Raw genomic sequence first — 16,120 nt, forward strand, 5'->3', positions numbered from 1 at the left:
AGTAAAAAGATTGTTTAATATGGAAAGTTGAATAATGTATCTCATTGGCGATTGACTACACATTACAGGTTCTTTTCATTCTGAAACTGAGAGTGCCATTATAGTAATAATTTTTTTAATTCATAATAAATTATAATTTACAGTAGATAATTAGTAATATTTATAATATTAGTGTTAAATTATTTTCATTTTATGTACTGCTATTAATTTATTTTACCTTAAATATATTATTGGCATACGGTTTGATTCGAAAATAAAATAAAAATAAAGGATGTTACAACTTACGGTGGTAGTAATAAAAATAATAATACTATCAAATTTATTATACTTTGATCTAAAAATAATATGCAAATCTATGTTTAGAATGTTGTTTATCTATCAAAAAATTGAAAAGTGTGTAAACAATATAATAATTTTAAATATTTATTTATAAGAAATTCGGTATTGATTAATTTATTATTAAGGGATGTTAGAATATTTTTGAACATATTTTTCGTTGGCTATTACCTCAGTAAAGAAGGTAAAAAATTGTTGGAAAATATGTTGATGCTATTAATCCGTACTAAAAATAAAGTTAATTTATTATTGTGTCCACCTATGTGTTTTGAGTGAATTATATTTAAAATCTAATATTACAGTAAACATACAGCATAACATACTATTTACATGCTTTAAAGTTTAAAATATTAAAAAAATAACTGTATAAATTTATAAGCGATCGCGTCACTATAGACATTTTTACGATAAACCGGATTTCTTCAACCCGAAAATCAAAACTATAAACGTGTTTGTGCCAAAATGTTCAATTACCCGGTGAGCTAAAATGCAGTATGTCTGTTATGTTTTTGCCAAAATCCCCTTTCGTTTAGCTACAAATAACTGAAGAATGCTCGCCGTTTGAATACCCTGGCTGCAGGTCGTCGTAGTCAAATTATAGACTTTCGGATAAAATGTTCAATATCAGACTCGCGTCATTATACGCGCTAAATGCGAGTTACAAGCAGTGCGTTGATGATGAGTTATACGGTCGAATGGTTCGAATCGGTCCAAGGCGATTTTATGAATAAAAGCCACTCGAACTTCGGAATTCGTGTTTTGTTTTGTTTTTTTATTTTGGCTCTGTACGATACACCGCAAGTATTTGGTTTACGATCAGCGCCAGCATCGGTTACTGCTGTACGATGTCTGGAACGTGGAAAATATTATTTTAAACATTGTACATTGTATAGTTCGTGCCGAGGAGTATAATGTAAAAAAAAGGAATCCGTTTCGCGAGGTCTTATAATCGCGCGTGTTACGTAGGCGCCGGACGCCGAGTGGAGTTTCGTAAGGTTTCGTGACGTTTGCGAAAAAATAGAAACATCATAAACCACGTGGGTTCTCTTGCATCGCCGGTGACGATTTTGCGCGGAATTTCTTGGCAGCCTGTTTCTATTTAAATACTTCAATTCCGTCAGTTGAGCGTTCATTATATTATAGAGCTATAGTGTTGGGATGATACACTAGGTGTGTGCCTACACGACTAATTTATTATTGTTAATATTATATATTAAAATTTCACGTCGCCATGTCTTTCCTCGACATCGTCTCGAAATTCAACCAACAAGCCGACAGCCATTCGAAATCGCAGTCTTTGAACCCGTTTTCAGAACAATTCGAACAGTCGCGATCGCCGTCGCCCCGATTTTCCCGGGAGGAATACGGAAAGTGAGTATACGCACATATACGCGTAATATAATATTAATTATACAAACATTTTATTTACTTTATTATAATAATATAATATACGAGTTATGCGTGTTTCAATCGTATTAATGTTGCGTAGGCCTATAGCGGGCTCTAAAACGGATTTGAGGGGACGAAAAGCAAAGTCTCACATCTGCCGAGAGATATTAGAACTTTGCACGGTCATACACGACGTCGGCACGTACAATACGAAAAAGAGAGACCCCGACGACGACGACGAACATTGTATCGACGACGGTACGATTATCGTTAGTTTTGGCGAACTTTTTCAGGTGAGTACCGATGCTATAGCTATAATAAAATACACTAGGTCGGGTGACATACATTTTTTTTCCTCGAAACGCAAAACGTTTTATTCGACGATTTTTTCCCCTACGAAATCCATAATATTATCACTCGACAGTCGAGTAAAATAATATTCGATTGTCCTTTTCAAATATCAAATTAATGAATATCGACCGATTTTGCGCGAAAATGCAAGCGCCCGGAATAATTGTATGCGCTTTTCGAGTGTATGTTAAATAATAGTAATAATAATAATAATTTCAGTACAGATTCCGCAGAACATGCAGTGATGGAATGTTTTAAATTTTTTTGTTTCAGATTTACACGAAAATATCGGACAAAGTGGTGGGTCTGTTGATAGCGGCCAAACGCCGTGGTTTCGTGTATTTCGATCGGGAAATACTTTTTCAAGTAAGTGTCTGCGTAGATACGATCGCGAATGCGTGCGCGTTTGTGAATGGGCCTAAAACAAAAAAAAAAAAAAAGTAAATAGGATTTGATCGTAAATTCACTAAAACGGCCGTGTCCACCTTGAATACAGAAATAGATCGATGGCCGGTGATGATTAAGCCGGAGCGTCCCCTGGCACATGGCCACCGGCATTCCTCGACAAAACAAAATAAATGCGGATTCCGCACAGTCCCAATGTCAGTAATCGTTTACAAATTATAATACAAACGCAATAAATTTCCACACGATTCCGACCTACATAAGTCCGGCACGGTCACACGTGATTCTCCATATTATTATGATGTATAATATATAATTCACTTATGGTATATAAAGTGTACATCTCGTTTCCGAACATCGCGTGGTGTGTCGTTTTTTTAGACATTTTATTGTTGCTCGGTAATGTGAAAACCGAGACATGTTTTGGCAACGTTTTATGAAATTAAAGTTCCGAATCTACGCACATGCTGTTTTTTATTTAATTTTTTTTTTTGTCATTTGTCCCTTCCTGTTGTTCGGCGTAGGTGAAAAAACCCTTTTTGACAAAGTTCATCAATCGCGTGTGTGCCAGCAGAATTTTTCTTTGGCTTGGGTCCCGAATTAAATTTTACAGCTAATTATATTGTGATACGTTTTATTTCCGCTAAACCAAGAAATTGCTGAACAAATGATTCAAGCAAATGCCAATTCCATTTTACTGACTCATGCGCCATTGTTTATTAAAACCGTTTGTTGTTTCGTAATATTGCTAAATTGAAATTTGCGTTGATTATGAAGCCAACAACAAGTAATTTACGTTGTTGTTATTACATTATATTACAATCGAAACAACAATATCGATAACATACTTGCACAGTTGATAGTACCTCTTATATAATATTGCCTACTCTTACTACATAATATGATATATGTATAACAACAGTGTCATGTTATTTATTGTTTGTAGTGGTTACAATAATAATTATAACTGGTGACTTACCCGTGTAATTATTTTTCTAAATATATACTGTTTCTGTTTTAGAGAAGAGATGACGACGTACTGATCGCTCTGTTAAAACCAATTTCCGAAATCAGCAAAATATTAAAAGAGGATATAAGTCAGGCAAACTCGTCGGCACCTGTCGAGTCGAAACCAGTCGAAAAAAAAAAATCATCATCATCCAGTAAAACGAAACGAGTTAAACCCGAGTGTAATAAAGAACAAAATGAAATGTCATCTAATCATGTGACGATCAGTGACCAACCAAATGCCATATCAGAAGTTACAAATGGCGATACACTGGTCGTAGAAGTCGGAGTCGACGACGACCATAAAACAAATTGCGATGAACCAATAAACGTTGAAAACGTCGAAAGCAACGATGGTCATAGTACAAATTGTAATGAACAAGTCGACAATAATTTCGACGGAGGAGAATTAGTTAATAATGTTATTGAAATTTCAGAAAATACGGAGAACCAATGTATTCAAGTAGACGATAATATGTCGGAAGTAGTGAACGGTTTAGTTATTGATGACGAAATTAAAACGAAAGAAATCGATGGTTTTGATGTAGTTATTGAAAATAAGAGCGAAGTCTGTGATTTGGCATCGGACGACAATAGCGGCGAAGTGCGGGCGGAAGTCGAAAATATTCAAAGCGAAACGTGTGTTGAGATTAATAAAACTCATACGAACGACAGTCAAGGAGACGTGACAGAAGAAAGTATTAACAACGTCGTCGTCAGCGGTAGCGAAAATAACATCAATAACGAAACAGAACACATATGTTTGTAAACCATCAGCATTCGGATCCGAATGAGAAATGTCTACTTAGTACGTTTCTTAAAAAATATTCCATAGATAAGTTTAAAATGTAAGTTGAAAAATAAATTGGTGTAGGTGATGTAGGTATCGAAAACAATACAATTATTACCTATTGAAATATTATATATATAAAAACGCTGCCGACAAACCAATCTTTTAGTACATATAGTGCAGTGTTTGATTTTCACGATTTATGATAATATAATTACCTATAAACGCTGTAGGATAAATTTAATAATCATAAATAGAAATACTTACCTAAATTTATGAATACGCTGCAGTAGGTTAATAATATTGTACATTATCTTTGTAAATAATATTTATTTTGTGTACACTATGGGTAAACGTTTTAAAATCACCTAGAGATGCAACTGGTAACATTTTGAAATATGATGCTTAATTTTATTGTAACTGCATAATCCTATATGTAAATATATATAAAAAGGAATAGTTCGTTATATTTTAAATTACATCTGTAATTGGGTCTTAACAGGTAAATTGAGCTACAAGGACCGCATATTTGATGTGATAAATTTAGAAACATTATTGTTATTATTGAAAATTCATTTTTCTTTCTTAATTAACTATAATTTAAATTTGATATGTATTACGATTAATTTATTTTATTATTGTTTTATTTTTAGATATAATTATAACAGAATATATTATAGTAAAAAAAGATTTAAAAAAATGAGGTAAATTTAAGATTACTCAAGTATAATAATTATTGTATTTCCAATTGAGTTACCTTAATTAAATATAATTTTTAAATATATAATTAAATATGTACTTTTTATAATAAAAGTTAAAAAAAAATTATGTACATTCATATATAAAATTGTTTATGTTCATGCCTTTGATATATTATGTAAATTATCTTGTAAGTGAAAAAATGTTTAAAATGTGTTCAAACTTCAAAAAATATTTGTTGTTCCCCGATAAAATATGTGTTATTTATTAAGTACATTTAATTTGTTGAAAATGTAGAAAGTCTAAAGTGCTAGTTAAGACCAAGTAAAAAGAAAAAAAAAATATTCAATTTATAATAACAATTATTATTATTTCTTTAAAATATACTGTTATATAAATATATATATGTATGTATATATCATTCATCAAAAACGATTTAAAATTATAATTTATTTTCTCTGTATTTAAAATGCTCTTAATTTATTGCAATTAAAACATTATTTAACGGTGATTAAGATGTATTTTGTAAAATTAATTAATTGTAAAATGTATAAAAATGTTACAAGACAATATAATTTATTGCGTACGTAAATAAAATATTTATTGAGCTACATTTGTTTATTAATAGCTTATGCGATAATAGCATGCGAATGCAATTTTTTTTATTTTTAAACCTAACTACAATCTACGCATACATGTATATGACGAATGCATTTTTTTTGATGAATTAATAATTTTTTCGTGACGTATACGGTTTTATCTCTGTTCAAATGTTGTATACTTTTCAATGACGTCTTCGAAAACGTATAGCAATGTTTTTATTACGTCGAACGAATACGTCTAAATTAAATCGCTACTTTTTAGACTGACGAGACGGGCAATACGTCTGAATATATAGTACGATGAGAATAAGAACACTCGGGATGTTCACGACGAAAATATGATATATTTGTTTTTTTTTTAAACAATTTTCATGAAATAAATAAATTAATTGAGCTATACCTGAGTAATAAATAATAAAAATAATATAAATCCAAACAATAATTTAGTTAAGGTACCTAGCGTAAAAATCTAAGACCAGTTTTCAATATTTGGTGGACGACAGGCTGGCCGACGAACCGGACGAAGACGACGGCTGGTAACTGTTGTAGGCCATCGAATGTGCGGAATCGGAGGAATGGCTCGAGTATCCGGTGGGCTCCCACGAGCTGGACGACTCGTAGCTGGAAGACTGCGGTGGCCCGTACATTGGGGGCGGGGCGGACGTGGACGACGGTTCCGATGGGCCCGGGAATCCGGGAAGGTGTATGGGCAGGCCGGGTATGCCGGACTTCTTCAGGAACTCCTTGACGAGGAACCCGAGCACCAGCATGATGGCCACCTTGCTGAGCACCAGCGCCTTGGTGGCCTTCATGCTGACGATGGCCATCATTATGGGCATGAGCATCTTGAGCTTCATCTTCATCATCATCATGAGCGGCATCAGCATTTTGTCTTGCATCATGCCCATTTCCATGTCAGCTACAAACGGTATAAACGCAATATTGAGTTCGGATTGTTTGAGCTTCAACAACGACTGAACGAATTTAAACACAGATCGGATGACCTTGAGAAATTCGACTATACTTAAAATATCCAAACCTCTAGCTGTGGTAGTAGTCGTCGCGGCAGGAGCAGCGGCAGCAGCGGGAGCGGCGTCGTTGTTGTCCATCGCCCGGCCGGGACGCACCGCGGGCGCGGTCGGCTCGTTGACGCGGCGTTCGATGTACGCGCCGGCCGCTCGCACCAGCTCCGAGTCCACGTCGGCGTCCACGTCGGCGGCGCGTCCGTCCCGCAAGAACTCCAACACGTTGCCCTTCAAACAGCCGACGGCGCCCGGTCCCAGCGAACACCTGTCCAGCACCCTGTCCAGCAGACCGTCGACCGGGCGGTCGGCAACCGCGACCCCGGCCATGGTCACTGCGACCGCGGCTAGCACCACCACCGAGAGCGACGACACGGAGGACACTGTAGTTCTGTTGGTGTGCATCGTAAACGACTGTTTGGCCACGCCTCTCCGCGCCAGCGTTATATACCACCGGCACTGGCCCACTGCCCAACATAACGACGGCCGGCCGGACGACCGGTTGCGGGTGGCGCGTGACAAATACGCTAATCTCTCCGCATTACGGTCGACGGGCGTCGCCGTCGGAATACTAAGCGGCCGCCGTTCCGTGTGTGTGCGCGCGCGCGCGTGGGTCCTTCGTCCTTTTTCGGGGTTCGCCCGTGTACAGGATGTCCGAAGTGAAATGGCGGCGATCGCGGCGATGCAAACGACGGCGGGCGGCAAACCGTGACTACAAATGCGATTGACGAAAATCGTTTCGTTTTTTTTTTTTTTATCGTTCCATGCCCAAGTTCCGTAACGACGACACGTCCGCAAACTTCGGACGAAAAACTCGGGTCTATCGACGACCACTTTTTCTTCCGAGCGATTTTCTCTTTCACGATACGTATCCGCGCAAGAACGAGTGGAGCTTATTGTTTTCAACGGTCTGTCCGCAGAACTATAGATACGATCGTCTTCGACATTTTTTTCTCGGTTCTCATTGCGCCGTATTAAAAACTATGATATTTCTTAGATAAACTGCAATCGTCGATAAGGTACTGTTGAACTGTCGAACGTGTTTCAGTCGAATATTTTTTTTTTGAGTTCACTCGCTCAATGTTTTATCCCATCAGCGGTAAACATAGAATTCAGCGTTGCCATAAAAAGAACATTAGCGAAAATTACTTTAAATATTTTTACTCCCGCTGGAAGTGATGAAACCGCTATTATCCACCAATGATCGTATTTGGAAGTAGACATTTTATAATAAATTTACAATAATATTTTATATTTATAATAAACTCTATATCCACTTACTTTTGAGGTTTAGACACCTCGTAAACAATCACATGAATTATTTACAAAAAAAAAAAGATTGAATAACTATTTATAGTATAATAAAACGTCAATGCACATTATATGCATAAAACTATAAAACAATGAATGATCTATTGATCATGTCATAAAATATGTAATTTTCGGTGACTTGAAAACGGTTGGATGTTTGGTTGACCATTATTGTTCATATCGATTACCGAATTTTGATGCCTACCGATTTTTGGAAATTGATTTAAACGTAAAATATGCAATACTACGTGATGTTAGATTAATTTTGATACATCGGTTTTACTTATAAGTTATTATACACAACTCCGAATACGTTGGTTAAGGTATGTATTCAAATTATTTTCTCTTGAAATGCTATTTATTCTTTATTTAATATACTGTGTTGTGAATAATAAAAAAAAAAACCGCTCAAATTGTAGAAATTTTTCAATACTCAAACTAAATAAAATTCATCAATAATAAGTATACAAGATCTTTGGATAAATTAATAATAATTCTACGAATTGCGATGTTATCATTCAATTGGACAACATGCTATTTGTATACCTATTAAATACATTTGCACACTTAAAATATTATATAATTATCTCAAATAAAAGTAAATCGGTTAAACTGGTTATATTAAAATATAAAATAAGCTAAACTAATACAATTAGTATATCATGACAAATAAGTGATAAAAATATTTAAAAAATATATTTGTTTAACTATTGTGTTTTTTACTTTTTTAAAGTTAAGAGTTATATAGTTTTATAATATTTAAATGTGCATTTATAGAACTTATTTTCATTTTTTTTTTTTTTTAGGTATATAAATATATTTAAATTTTGTTGTCGAATCAAACCTAATCACATTTAAGCTGTTTTAGTGTCAACGACGATTTTTGCAAAAAAATGTTATAAAAATATTCAATTATATGCTAGATTACCAAAAAAATCGTTTATCGTTATTTTTTGGTAATCTATTTTAACGATTAACGATTTTTTTTATTACTACATATTCTATGTACATTCTATATTTTATTTTAGGATTAGAGATGGATTATTTGGTATTCATTCGTTTTGTTCCAATTAAAGTACCCTACAGTGATATATTAATATAATATATAATTCAAATAAAAATTAATTTTTTATTGTGGTTTTATGACTTAACTTATAAAATTAATAAATTATTCAAATTTTTTTAGGCGGTGGTGAATATAAGGTATACCGTTTACGTGATCGTGTATTTAAATATATTATCTTTTTAATTTAAAACTAAATGTATACTATGCAAACATATTAAAATTGTTAAATTAAAAAAAAATTATCGAGATGATTAAACATTCAATTATTTAAACGTTAAGTTTTTAGAGTCGCAAGAAATTTTTGTATTACATTATGCTTTCAATTTGTTTTAAGTTAGTAAAGCATTATAATAGGTACATTAAATTATTGTATTTTATTAATTTTAATTATAAAAAAAAAAAAATGCAAGAAAACATATTGCTTGTATAGAACTCTGTAACAGTTAAACTGAATGCCTATATTTTATTCTTCACATATTGTTTTTATTTTATAGTAGATACTAGTTTATATGTTTTAAATAAATATTTTTCAAAAATTTAAACATAAAGAATATGTTTTTAAACACACACACATATATATAATTTAATCGGACTTTAATAGTATTTTAGGTAACCCGATAATATTTTATTGATGAGTCACAAACATTATAATTATATTTATTTATGTTATCTAGTTATAGACTATAGCGGTATGATAGGTATTTATTAAATCAAAACATTTGCACGTACATCATAAGTAGGCAAGCATAATATGGCTTTGAATTAATATGCCCAACACCGAACAATAATACAGTACGAGGTGAACAAACCAATTAGTTTGGTACGCATAATGATAAGTATAGAAATATTGAATCACAAATATTAGCTTTCATTAGAAGTACTTTTTATAATATATGTTTAAAAACTGTATTGATAACAATTGAAAAATATTTTTAAAATATATTAAAATAATTTTAAAAATTGTCATTTAATAAGCTTTATTATAATTTGATCACTATAATTTTATTCAGCGAAAAGATATTTGAATCCTGACCAGTTTTAGATTCTGAGCAAAGCGTTGAATGTAAGTATTGGTTTTAAAATAATGTGCAGTGTTTTTAAAAATGCTATTTTTTTTATTAGTGTTGATAACAATATTTTTATTTTATGGCAAGACACATTGGCTGGACGAGAAGTATGAGATCCAGTGTTCTACAATTACAAACCATAATTTTATAATAAATGTGATTTAATACTTAATATTAATAACGTCAAATGTTCCGTGGTCACCAAGTCCATAGATGTAGAAGTTTGAAAAAATCAAACAGTATTTAATCGTGATCATAAATTGTTAATGAAAAAATAATGCTTAGTAATAATACTTAATAATTTAAAAATTATTTCTGGTTTATATTGCCAATGTAGTTGTGCTAGGTGATAGAACACCTTTAATAGTTATATCTATAGTTATCACAGTATACTTGAATAGATTACAAAATTATCAATAATATGATTGATAATAATCAATTATATTACATTATAACATTATAATATTTCCAATGATTTTAGCAAAAAAATAATTTATCCTATTAACTATTACTAATAAATTTTTTTTAAATTATAAAATTTATGTAAGTATACTTATATAAATAAATACTGTTTTTACTTAGATTCATTTTTTTTTTTTGTAAACAATGATTTATTCATAAATGAAATTAAAAATAACTATTAATCATTATAGTAACATTTTCCATGACAAGATACACTCAATACATATATGTACTTATTATATTTTAGAACCACGAGGTCTCCGGTTTTATTAGCATTTTTTTACACAGGGTTTGGAATTTAATTTTTTTTGATGGGTCATACACATATTTTATTTATTATATATTTGTATTACTTATTTATTTAAGTAAAATGGAATTAGAAAAGAAAGAAGAATAAGTATTTAAAAATTATTAAAATGACAAATAGTCGTTAAATTGATTTTGCACTTCTTTCCAAAAGATTTCGTTATTGTACACATTACGCATAATTATAATTATGGTACTTGAACGTAAATTCGTAATTAATTTCATGAATAAATGTAAGATTCATAAAACTAAATTTGCTATAAATTGTATACTGTCACGTCAAATTAATAAAACTACTATAACAATTGTTTTATATAATAATCAAGCATAAAAGCAGGTACATATTACTAAAAATTTAATAATTTTTAGATCACTAAGTCAACAATATTAGTAAAATTATAGTGATATATGAGCTATTTACAAAAAAAATATATATATATATAAATATTGCTGTATTTGATTATAATCATTAAATAAATTTATGAAGTAATAATACCATGATATCACATTATTATTGAATTTAAATTAGGCTGTTAGATTTTGAGTAAAACGATAAATGTACCTATTGGTTATACGTTATTGACGTGCAATTTATTTTTTGTGTGTCTGTCATTAACTTTTGGGAACAGTAAAAATAGCTTACTTTTCAACTTTGAAAGTAATTTTATATTGAATATTGGATTTATTTATTACTTTGGAGGTTAAAAGTGAGAAATTGACAGTACTTTTTAAAATAATCGAGAAAAATAACAAAATAGAGAAAAATAGGCATTATTATGTAAAATCATTATTCAAAAAAGTCGTTTTTGTTTTAGTTTGAAAATGAATAACTGTAAACGACTGTAATTTTTTTACCAAATATTTAAATTAATATCTATTAAATAAAATTAAAATTTTCAAAAGTTTGTGGTTTTTTCTATGATATTTATTTATACTTCAAATGTTCGACATTTTTTCGTTTATATACGTATATATATATATATGCCTATTGACAAGTAAATACATTGGTTAACAGTTGCTTGGAATTTTATTTTATTTATTCTGCTGGATAATTATTGGATACTTTTAAAATCGAAGTCCTCATCGTAGTAATTATAGGTATTATAGTAGTTACGTCCATAAATAAATTATTTTTAATTTTAAATATTTAGTATAAATTAAATAAATATATCATATTTTTTATTACACAATCTGTTCAACTAAAACAATAAGTTAATGAGATGAAAGAAAGAAAATAAAAAAACATATTTCACTAAATGAAAAAGCTTCTCAGCGGAGGACTTTTTGATACATTAATAATATGGTTTAATTATTATTGAAAAATAATATTATATTAGCAAAGACTGTAAAAAATTGAAAAAAAAATCGTTATTATTCGAAGATCGAACCACGACCGTTTAATTACTTGTTGATCAAAACAGATTAATTTGACAAAATATAGATTAAATAATCATTACATTTCTTATAAACGTACTGAAGAAATATGTATGTGAAAAAGAGATATGTATTTCTAATTTACCTCTCCAGCGGCACTTGCCCCTTCTTACTGCAGTTGGCTTCAGAGGGTTTAGCTTTTGGAGAGCTTATATTAGTCAACACATATCGACCACGCCAGTACAGGCCACAAGTGATTGAGCTAATTTTATAGGTATTTAAATATTATTTTGTTTGTTCTCTTGGTAACGAATTAAAATATAAACGATCACTGAAAAGCTTCTTCATTTAGTGAAATATGTTTTTTTAATTTTCTTTCTTTCATCATATTCACTTATTGTTTTAGTAATTTTGATTGTGTAATAAAATATTAATTATTTATTTATATTTTATTAAATATTTAAAATTAAAAATTATTTATTTATAGACGTAACTACTATACCTATAATTAGTTTTTCATAAGTGTTTCTTTCTGTTCCAAAAATGATTTTTTCTATTATAATCTTAGTTAATATGTTTTAATTAAAAAAAAGTATGAATTGTAGACTTAAACATTTTTTTATCATAATTTTATCAAATATATGTTATGTTGATTATATATATATATATATATTGTTATATTTTACTATATTATGCAAAGACATTTTGAAAATATTTAAATTCGTTTTAAGATAGAATACTATATTATGTACTATAAAGTATCTTTTAGTAATATACAAATAGACTAAAAATTATTATAATAATTTATTATTTGTATAAATAAATTATAAAATATGTTAAGAAACAGAGATAGATACACTGCATCTTCTCAGAATCGTTTTTCGTACGAAATTTTTGTGTCCAGACTTTCAAATTTAATACGTAATCTATTTTACATATTGCATGACGAGATCCACAAAAGATCTTAAATACAGAATAGAATTTTTTTTTTTTTTTTTTACCAAGTTTATAGATAGATTTTAAGATTAATTAATATAACTATTAATGATATTTTTTAGTTTCGGTTTAGAAAAATGTACAATTACAATTTTAAGGTTCAATATATAAAATAGCTAGGTAGGTAACCCATATAATATTCAAAATAATTTTGAAATTACTGCAGAAATGAAATATTTTTTTTATTATCATTTACAAATTTAACGATTGATGTTATAATCACAATAAACCAAGTAATAGACAACTTTGTTTCAATAAATTAAATAAACAAAATCAATCAGAGTGAATCAAGCAATTGTCGCAATGATTAATCATATTTTTTACATTTTTTTAAGGCATTGAAACGTTTGAATTGGTTATAATATGCGTTCATTTTAAATCCCATCTAACTTTTAAGATATTAAAACTATTTTATCAGATATATTATATATATATAATATATAAATCTATAGTTATGATGATTGTTAATAACAAATAAGTATTATTTAAATTGTACTTATGAATAAAGAAATATTATGTTCCTACTAAATAAGTTTGTACTATTTAACTAGACACTAGTTATCGTTAGTACCTAATGTTTTCGAATATATTAAAACATGGCGTTTTCATCAGCTTATTAAATTGATTAAATTATTTTATTTTAGTGATAATAAAGCTTACAACATGTTTGATCTTTTGAATGGAGTGGAATAAGGAGGACATAGATGTTTAAAAATAATAATAACTTATGCAAACACTTTTTCTGAAAAAATGTTTTAAATGTGCATACAAATTATTAAAATATTCTTCAGCATCTTAAAATCACCAACATTTAACACATTTTTGAATGTATAATAGTGATTTTTAAAAAAATCGTCTGATAGTACCAAGCTTCTTATTATTTAGTATATACACAATGATTACAAAGAAATTGCCCATTTATGTGTTCTACTAATAATAATCTAAACCCTACTAAAAGCATTAAAAAAAAAAAAAACATAAATATAATATTATATTTTGCAATTTAATTTCACAAATAATGTTTTAAAATTTAATACAAGTTGAAAGCTATTTACTGTTAATAAGAATAAATTATTTAACGATGATAAATGATAATAATAATATTTAATGTGTAAAATGAAATTTCTTTTATGATCAATAATTTATCAAAATATGTTGTAACAATTTAATTATAGTATTCTTAGATATTTTTAAAATTATAATATATTGTATACAATACTAATCACTGTTTTGGGTTAATTACACGTGAATTTTTGTAGGTATCTATATTCTATATAGTAGTAGCAATTTATCAATTATTATTTTTAATTTGTAAACGATAGTTTTGATCAAGATATTCCAAAGGTATGTCTTGTATATTATGAAAAGATTTGGATTGGAAAAATGATCGGTATAACAACAATATTACAATGACACATGGTTAGATTAATAAAATATACTATAATATTTTTCAATCGCAAGCAACAATAGGGTCTGCAGTAACCGGATTTACAAACAATAAGAACATCGAGTATAATGTATTTACAGTCGTTGGCTTTTCGTAATAATAAAATAGAAATAAAAATAATTATAATAATAATAATAATAAATAGTCGAAATAAATAAATGTTATTCTGTAGCAGTGTAGGTAATTGACGTGCGGAAGACGCAGCAGCGACGGGACGACACGAACCGCACGCACGTTCACAACACACATACACACACGAGTCGCGTCGCAAGCCGTGTCAGCTCAGATGGAAAACGTCTGAAACGATGTAGAAAAAAAAATACGATCGTAAATATCAAAAATAATATGTATTTGCGATGATTATTGCTGTGCACAACATATTACGTGCGGTATACGACGTGAACGACATCGCATCGCCACACCACAAGTGTGCAATACACGTGCACGCAGGTAAGTACACGCGGGGGGGGGGGGTGGTAGGGTAGGGGCGTTAATTATTTGAGACGTAGCGTACCTATCTGACTTGGTTGGAACCGTAAGCCAATTGGTGGGCGTGTTCCTGGATGCTCCTGGCGTAGTGCGCTGGCGGGGCTCCGTAGATGCCGGCGTCGTGGGTGGTCAGGGATGGTGGTGATTCGGAAGCCTTCTTCACCAACTGGAAGATGGCCAGTCCGATGGATATGACGAACGAGAAGAAGGACAGTTGCAGAGCGTTCCACGCCTTCAAGCCCAACACTCCGATGGCGAGCGGGATGAGTGTGAGTGCCTTGAGCATGACGAACACCATGATGGGCATCAGGATCTTCTTGAGCTTGTGTCGTTTGCCTGCGGGAACGAGAGACGATGATGGGCACGTCGTGAGTACGGCGTAAACGCGTAAACAATCGTAAATGCGTCGATCGCATAAATACCGCGACTGTTGTATACTACTCACTTCTGGGTTCGGCGGAGCTGGGAAGTCTCAGGGTCAGGCCCAGTTCGTTTTCGTCCAAGTTCCTGGGCGACAGGGTGACGGTTGCGCCTCCGAGTTCCACTGACACGTCGCGCTTCTCGATGAGCTCCTGCAGTTGATCCGTGAGTCCCGGCTCGTCTGCGCCGTTGCCATCCTGTTATAAATCGTCGCGATTATTAAAACGAATAATAATAATAATAATAATAATAATAAAAAACGATTTCGATCCATTGCAAACGTGCGATCTAGCGGACGTCGTTATTAGATACCTGAAGTTGTCTGTCGTTGGTCAGCGGTGATCCGTACGCGGCGACGACCAATGCGGCGGTGGACAGGAGCAAACACAAGAAACGAGCCATGGCGTGTGGGTGTGCTTGATTTGTGTTTGAAAATGTGTGCGACTACCGACTGTGGTGGACGGTGGTGCGAGTGTGATGTCTGGTCGATCGCGTCCTTGGGTTATATAGGAGCCCCGTGTGTGCGAAAAATGTCCTCGCGGCAGAGGGGATATCTACAGGACGCGTATAGGATGTCCCC

General features: G+C 31.4%; 3 protein-coding genes across 3 annotated transcripts; 1 reads left to right on the plus strand and 2 right to left on the minus strand.

The window, feature by feature from the left end:
- Positions 1–893: 893 nt before the first annotated feature.
- Positions 894–5,589, plus strand: LOC132931720 (uncharacterized). Its single transcript, XM_060997674.1, has 4 exons — positions 894–1,707; positions 1,826–2,018; positions 2,350–2,442; positions 3,503–5,589. The coding sequence occupies exons 1-4, from the start codon at positions 1,568–1,570 to the stop codon at positions 4,256–4,258; spliced, it is 1,182 nt and encodes a 393-aa protein (XP_060853657.1). The 5' UTR covers positions 894–1,567; the 3' UTR covers positions 4,259–5,589.
- A 315-nt stretch (positions 5,590–5,904) lies between these two features.
- Positions 5,905–7,033, minus strand: LOC132931721 (uncharacterized). The gene is made up of 2 exons (XM_060997675.1): positions 6,620–7,033; positions 5,905–6,499 (listed from the first exon to the last, which is right to left on the minus strand). The coding sequence occupies exons 1-2, from the start codon at positions 7,005–7,007 to the stop codon at positions 6,063–6,065; spliced, it is 825 nt and encodes a 274-aa protein (XP_060853658.1). The 5' UTR covers positions 7,008–7,033; the 3' UTR covers positions 5,905–6,062.
- A 7,571-nt stretch (positions 7,034–14,604) lies between these two features.
- On the minus strand, positions 14,605–16,030 carry LOC132917436 (uncharacterized). The gene is made up of 4 exons (XM_060978175.1): positions 15,853–16,030; positions 15,566–15,737; positions 15,146–15,456; positions 14,605–14,928 (listed from the first exon to the last, which is right to left on the minus strand). Exons 1-3 carry the CDS (start codon positions 15,940–15,942, stop codon positions 15,146–15,148), a joined length of 573 nt encoding a protein of 190 aa, XP_060834158.1. The 5' UTR covers positions 15,943–16,030; the 3' UTR covers positions 14,605–14,928.
- Between the last annotated feature and the right edge of the window lie 90 nt (positions 16,031–16,120).

This window comes from Rhopalosiphum padi, chromosome 1 (genome assembly GCF_020882245.1).
Source record: "Rhopalosiphum padi isolate XX-2018 chromosome 1, ASM2088224v1, whole genome shotgun sequence".
NCBI lineage: Eukaryota > Metazoa > Arthropoda > Insecta > Hemiptera > Aphididae > Rhopalosiphum > Rhopalosiphum padi.